This window comes from Triticum aestivum, chromosome 4D (genome assembly GCF_018294505.1).
Source record: "Triticum aestivum cultivar Chinese Spring chromosome 4D, IWGSC CS RefSeq v2.1, whole genome shotgun sequence".
In the NCBI taxonomy this organism is placed as follows: Eukaryota; Viridiplantae; Streptophyta; class Magnoliopsida; order Poales; family Poaceae; genus Triticum; species Triticum aestivum.
This window is the reverse complement of record NC_057805.1, coordinates 120,296,681-120,303,230: the sequence shown is the minus strand read 5'-3', so window position 1 is coordinate 120,303,230 and position 6,550 is coordinate 120,296,681. Positions and strand designations below refer to the sequence as shown.

Sequence of the window (6,550 nt, the reverse complement as noted above, 5' to 3'; positions counted from 1 at the left end):
GAGTGTGTCGGACCTACTAGATAAGCATGGTGCCTGGCGCCTTGACCTCCCCAGGCATTACTTCCTCCCCATTAACGTCGACATCATCACGACTCCCACACACGCGTCTGAGGATGTTCTCGCCTGGGCACCGGAGAAAACTGGCATCTTCTCCGTTCGTTCGGCTTACCACTTCCCCATGGACGAGCGCATCGAGCAGGGCACCGGATGGTCGTCCCGCCATCTGGAAGACCGTATGGGGGTGCCCTGCTCCCCCAAAGGTACGAGTGCTTTGCTTGGATATGGGCTAATAAACATTTACAACTCTTGAAGACTAACGAATGTGCTCTCTCTTTGTGCTATGGAATGCGAAGATGGTTTCCACACCATATGCAGATGCCCTCGAGCGGTGAGTCTCTGGCGTGCGATGGCGAAGGGTTGGATGATTTCGAACATTGCTGTGGTCCGGAACACTGGGCCGGAGTGGCTACCAGCTACGAGCTTGTCGAGAGGGAGTGGCGCTCACCTTGGAGTGGGTCTCATTACTGTTCATTCTTGAAACTGATAGTTCTGAAGCAGCTTAACTAGATGAGTATTGATAGGTCTCGTGATGCATGTCTTGTGTATGAGATACCCGTTTCGAGCGTAGAGAGAGGTGGAGGTGAGACATACTAGGTGCACTAGAAATAATGTTAGCCATGAGTTAGCCATGATAGGGCGAATGGATATTAAAACCGCAGTGTGGATGCGGTCCGGTCAGGATGGGGTTGTAAAACTATGTGAGTTAGAAAACCGCAGTGTGGTTGCGGTCTGGTCCGGATGGGGTTGTAAAACTATGTGAGTTGGATAATTAAAACCTTCTTTTACCTGCAAAAATAAATAAATATGCTCGCGCAGATAAAAATAAATAAATAAATATGCGATTCTAGTTGTTTTAATAACCTTTTCTTTGAGGGAAACAACTTGAGAATTCAAATTGAGATATTGATTTAATTTTTAGGCAACCGAGATTTTATTTATTTATTTTGAACACAGTAAGGACGCAAGTGCTTATATAAACGAGCCAACATATCATCTTAAAACATTACAAAATCATCGTAAAGCCATTCACGATAAATACAAGCATCAGAATCAAAAACCCTAATGGGCTGAGAATATCACCGTCCTTCTGATCATAACAGCACAGGTTGGTTCGCTTTAGGCAACCGAGATGATTGTTGGGATAAAATGAAATTGGATTGTTGGACCGGAAGGAATGGCCCATTAGCCCGGCTGTCTCCGCGTGTCCAGTTGCAAGTCAAGTCCAGCTCCACTTCTCCTCGACCACTCCACTAGAGCAGAACCACATCTCATCCATCCCCAACCCCAGCCCCAAACCCCCCAAAGAGGAAGAGAAGATTGTTGCGGCGGCGGATCGGAGGGAGAAGAATCAATGGCTTCCGACGGCGTGGTGGCCCTGTACGGAAACAACAAGGCGGTGGTGGAGCCCTCCGCCAAGCCTGCCGCCGCCACCTTCTCCGTCAAGGTGGGCCTCGCCCAGATGCTGCGCGGCGGCGTCATCATGGACGTGGTCACCGCCGAGCAGGCGCGCCTCGCCGAGGAGGCCGGCGCCTGCGCCGTCATGGCGCTGGAGCGCGTGCCCGCCGACATCCGCGCCCAGGGCGGCGTGGCCCGCATGTCCGACCCGGCCCTCATCCGCGACATCAAGCGCGCCGTCACCATCCCGGTGATGGCCAAGGCCCGCATCGGGCACTTCGTGGAGGCCCAGATCCTGGAGGCCATCGGCGTGGACTACGTGGACGAGAGCGAGGTCCTGACCCTGGCCGACGACGCCCACCACATCAACAAGCACAACTTCCGCGTCCCCTTCGTGTGCGGCTGCCGCGACCTGGGCGAGGCGCTCCGCCGCATCCGCGAGGGCGCCGCCATGATCCGCACCAAGGGGGAGGCCGGCACCGGCAACGTGGTGGAGGCCGTCCGCCACGTCCGCTCCGTGATGGGCGCCGTCCGGGCCCTGCGCAACATGGACGAGGACGAGGTCTTCAGCTACGCGAAGCAGATCGCCGCGCCGTACGACCTGGTGATGCAGACCAAGCAGCTGGGCCGCCTCCCGGTCGTGCAGTTCGCCGCCGGCGGCGTGGCCACCCCCGCGGACGCCGCCCTGATGATGCAGCTCGGGTGCGACGGGGTGTTCGTCGGCTCCGGCATCTTCAAGAGCGGGGACCCGGCGCGTCGCGCCCGCGCCATCGTGCAGGCCGTGACGCACTACAGCGACCCGGAGATCCTGGCCAACGTCAGCGCCGGGCTCGGGGAGGCCATGGTTGGGATCAACCTGTCCGACCCCAACGTGGAGCGCTTCGCCGCCCGATCCCAGTAGCTTCATACCTTGTTGCCAAGTTGGTGCCATGGATCGTCGTCGTAATAACTCGAATCTGGCTTGCATCATGTGTCGTTTTGCTCCTCTACTCTAGGTGCATCGTGTATTATCCAGCAGTACTATCTTGGGTGTTGGTTGCCAGTCGAGATCAGGTGAGGGATTTTGCTCTTCAAGTGCTATGCTCGAGTTTGATGTTGGTTGCCCGTGTTTGTCCCAAACTGGAGTGTGGAGATTGATTGTTTTGTTGGAGATGGCGAAAATGACTGGTCTTGCGATGGTTTCCCTAACCTGACCAGACAACAAAATCCCCATTTCCTCATCTTACACCTATGTACTATCCCACGTCTAGATATATCTGTTTGGGCGGCAAGTAATTTTGCACGGAGGAAGTACTTGATTACAGCTTAACCAGATTCCTACACGCTACTTGTACTGTAGCAATGCTCGGTAGTACTAGCAAACTCTAGCGGTTTCCCGTGCTGTTGGGTTGCCGCTGGATGCGCCTACCGGCAAGGCCAAGGCGGTCCCGTCAGAAAGCAGGATCACTCGTGGTGCAGGCCCCCTCTCTTTCAATGGCCCATGATTTCTTTCCTTTTTTGTGGGCAAATGGTCCATGCTTTCCATCCATTAGCATGGACGAACCAATTCATTAATTGGACGCACCAACCATAAATACTGTGGTTGATCAAAGTTTTGATGATTAGCATATTGCCGTTGATATGGCTGTGTGCATATAGAGGTCGGCTGTGGGGGGTAAACTGGGGGAGACTTGTATAGGATCTGTTTTTAGGTGAGATCAATGAGATCAATCATTTTGAAGATACAAAACATGTTAAAAAATTCTGGAAAAATTTGAAGACATACATCCATGTTTGATGTACGAGCTCAAAAGGTTTCAGCTCCCAAATCGAACTACACTTAGAGAAACAAAAAAGACAAAATCAGATGTGAATAGTGTCAAGTACTCCCTCCGTAAACTAATATAAGAGCGTTTAGATTACTAGTGATCTAAACGCTCTTATATTGGTTTACGGAGGGAGTACTATTCATCCCAAAGCTGATACTATTCATAATCGAATTTGTCTTTTTCGAATCGCTAACTGTAGATCGAGTTTTGAGCTGATTTTTTTTTGGAGTTGTAGACATACCCGGTAGGTATGTTGTATATTTTTTTCAGATTTTTTTGGATTGTCTAAATATGAAATATTTGAGTTGATCCTATGATCTCACCTAAAAGGCTGATCCTATACAAGTCTTCCCCGGAGTAAACTTGTTCGTCAATAAAAACGCACAAAGACATACTCCAACAGTTAATCAGCTGCTCACGATTATAAGTAACAACTAAGAAGCTCAGCTGAGCACATTGGTGGATAAGCTGGCAGGACATTTGCCCACCCAAGAGCAGCCGTTTGATCTTGGTGCAGTCTGTGTTGTGTGCAATACTGATTCATGCGATGATAGCTCTTGAGCTGCCGCAGAAGACGATTACGGCGAGGAACAAAATTCGTCGAGGGTTCCTTTGGTGCGCCACAGCGCAGGACAATGGCAGGCAATGTGCGGTGGCATGGGAGCATGTGTGCTCACCCAAGTGGGCAGGTGGACTCGGCAACCCAAACCTAAGACGGCTTAATATTGTGATGCAATCTCGATGGCCGTGGTTGCTGTTAGAGTTGTGTCGAATATTATTATACAAGATAGGTTATAGTTGGGTTTGGTTTTGGATTGTGAGTAGACAGGGTAGGAGTTGTGACCTAATAGGACACTTGTATCCTAGGCCTCTCATATATATCGGGGGTAGACACACGATATAACCTATGCCAACATAATAGCGGAGGCACGCGGGGGAGCCGGCGGCGTGTGCCGGCGCCCGGGCGACCGAGAGTTGTGTCGAATATTATTGTACAAGATAGGTTACAATTGGACTTGGTTTTCGACTGTGAGTAGACAAGGTAGGAGTTGTGCCCTAATAAGATATTTGTATCCTAGGCCTCTCATATATATCGGGGGTAGACATACGATGTAACATATGCCAACATAATAGCACAGACACGCGGGGGAGCTGGCGGCGTGTGCCGGCGTCCGGGCGGCTGGGAGTGCGGTATTGTAGCGGTGTCATGGGGAGGAGCGCCCGTAGTCAGGCCCAGGGGATGTAGCCATATCGGTGAACCTCGTTAACAAATCTCGTGTCGTGCTCGTTAGATTGTTTGGTCCTCGGTAGATCGACGGAGCGCCTTGGATTTATTCTAACAAGTGGTATCAGAGCAAGCTTCGATTTGAGTTTCGGACGATCTAAAGGAGAAACGCATCGACAGACTTGTGTAAAGCGATTGCAGCCATGGGAGTAGAGTTATTTGGCAAGTGCAACCAGGAGGCAGCGATCAAGTATACACGACTGTGGTAGTTTTTTGAGAAGCAATCGGAAGCGGCGTCAACGTGGAACTCAGCAGGATTTCGATCGGACTCCGCGGCGGTGACAGAGGAAGCGTAGCGTGCAGCGTGTTCGAGGATGACTCACCGAGATGCGGCGGGCGGCGGATCAAATCGATCGGGCGTGTTGCCTTAGTGCGCGTGAGTCCAGGCAAGTGGCTCTGGCCGCCGGGCAGTGCCAAGTGGGCCGCTGGGCTAGACAGCCAACCGGTGTGGCCCAAGGTGAATCTCAGGAGCAGACTCGTTCGGTGTTTGCACGGGCGTACAGACGGCTGGAGGCAAGAGGCTAGCGTGCAAACTTCCAGGGGCTGGTACGTGGCGTCAGTCGCGATGGAGATGATGAGCGGGCAGAGATGCCTGGTTTGCTTGGAGTTTGCTGCGTTGTGATGTGCTGATTACCGTGAGATTTGTTGGAAAAAGGAGGCACAAGTGTCTTAGGCTTGACATATGATATGAGTGTGTTTGTGTACGTGGGCAACCAGGAGATGGAATTCTTCATATCTTTGCTGCTAGAGGTACGTGGTGAAGCACAGGCAAATAGTGACGAGGAAAAATAGTTGTGCAAAGAATTCTTCGGGTCAGGTTTGCATGGAAGTTTTTTTTCTGTGAAGTTTGCGGAGAGGGCTCAAAGAGTATGTGAAGACGAGGACAGTGTGTCGTACGGATCATGCATACACAGGGCGTCAAGCAAGGCACGGAGTGTGGGCAGACACGACGCAGGGTAGAGCATGGTTGCAGTCGGGTTATTTTGGCTGGGTCGGACTGGACAGTCTGATGGCTGACGTGGATGTCGGTCAAAGCAGAAGACGGCGGTGATTTCAGCGACGACGACATAGGAGCGTGATGCTGATGGTGGCCGACTTCTGGGGCATGGAAACACGTGGTGCAGGCTTGAGGGCTTGTGCGGCTTCGACAAGACTAAGGCGCGAGGTTGATTCAAGGCAGTGTACACATGAGAGCTTGAAGTCGACAAGGCGCGGGGTAGCAAGGCGCAGCTACATGGAGTCATGTTGAAGGTGGAGCTGGAGTTTGATGGACGACTTCACTTTGAGCTGATGCTACGGCGTAAATGCATGGAAAGTCGAAGCCTATTTCAGCGGGATAGCGAGAGACACGTGGATCGGACTGGGTACTAGTGGTCTGATGGAGACGTGATACTCGGCATCGGTCGGTGATGATCCGTGGTTCTCTGCAGTAGGGGTTTGAGTGGTATGGGTACGCGACCCGGGAGACTCGACCAGGACAACAGAGGCTCGATGCGGTGATAGCGGCGAGGCGTGCGGTAAGCACGGGACACAGCGACATGCCAAGGCACTGGTGGTCAAACAAATTGTGCAGGGGGTGCTGAAGCAGTGTTGACGAGTACCAGATTCAATTTGGTGACTGGGTCTGTCGGTGCCGGTTGATAGACATGAGTTGACCATGGCGAATATGAGAAAGTGGTGGAGAGTCTGAAATTGTCAAAAGCTAAGATAGTACATGGCCATATATTCTGTGGTGTTCGACGCACATGGCAAAGTGCGGATGACAAATACAGAAGGAGGCGGAGTGCTATAGCTGTGGGACATGTCACAGACTATCTGGAAAAAGGGTGAGACAACTGTGAATTTGACTCAGGGTGACACAGGGCGATGGTGAAATTCCTTCAAGTTTCAGACAGGCGGTCAAGAAAGAGCGGTGACATTGAGTTCAGGTAACTCTTATATGTGGCGTCCAATATGCGAGTTGTTCACTTTCACGTAGACAGTGGTCGGTGTGTGATAGCGT

General features: G+C 51.8%; 1 protein-coding gene across 1 annotated transcript; it reads left to right on the top strand.

The window, feature by feature from the left end:
- The first annotated feature begins 1,300 nt into the window (after positions 1–1,300).
- Positions 1,301–2,559, top strand: LOC123096716 (probable pyridoxal 5'-phosphate synthase subunit PDX1.1). Its single transcript, XM_044518477.1, has one exon. The coding sequence runs from the start codon at positions 1,412–1,414 to the stop codon at positions 2,354–2,356; it is 945 nt and encodes a 314-aa protein (XP_044374412.1). The 5' UTR covers positions 1,301–1,411; the 3' UTR covers positions 2,357–2,559.
- The last annotated feature ends 3,991 nt before the right edge of the window (positions 2,560–6,550 follow it).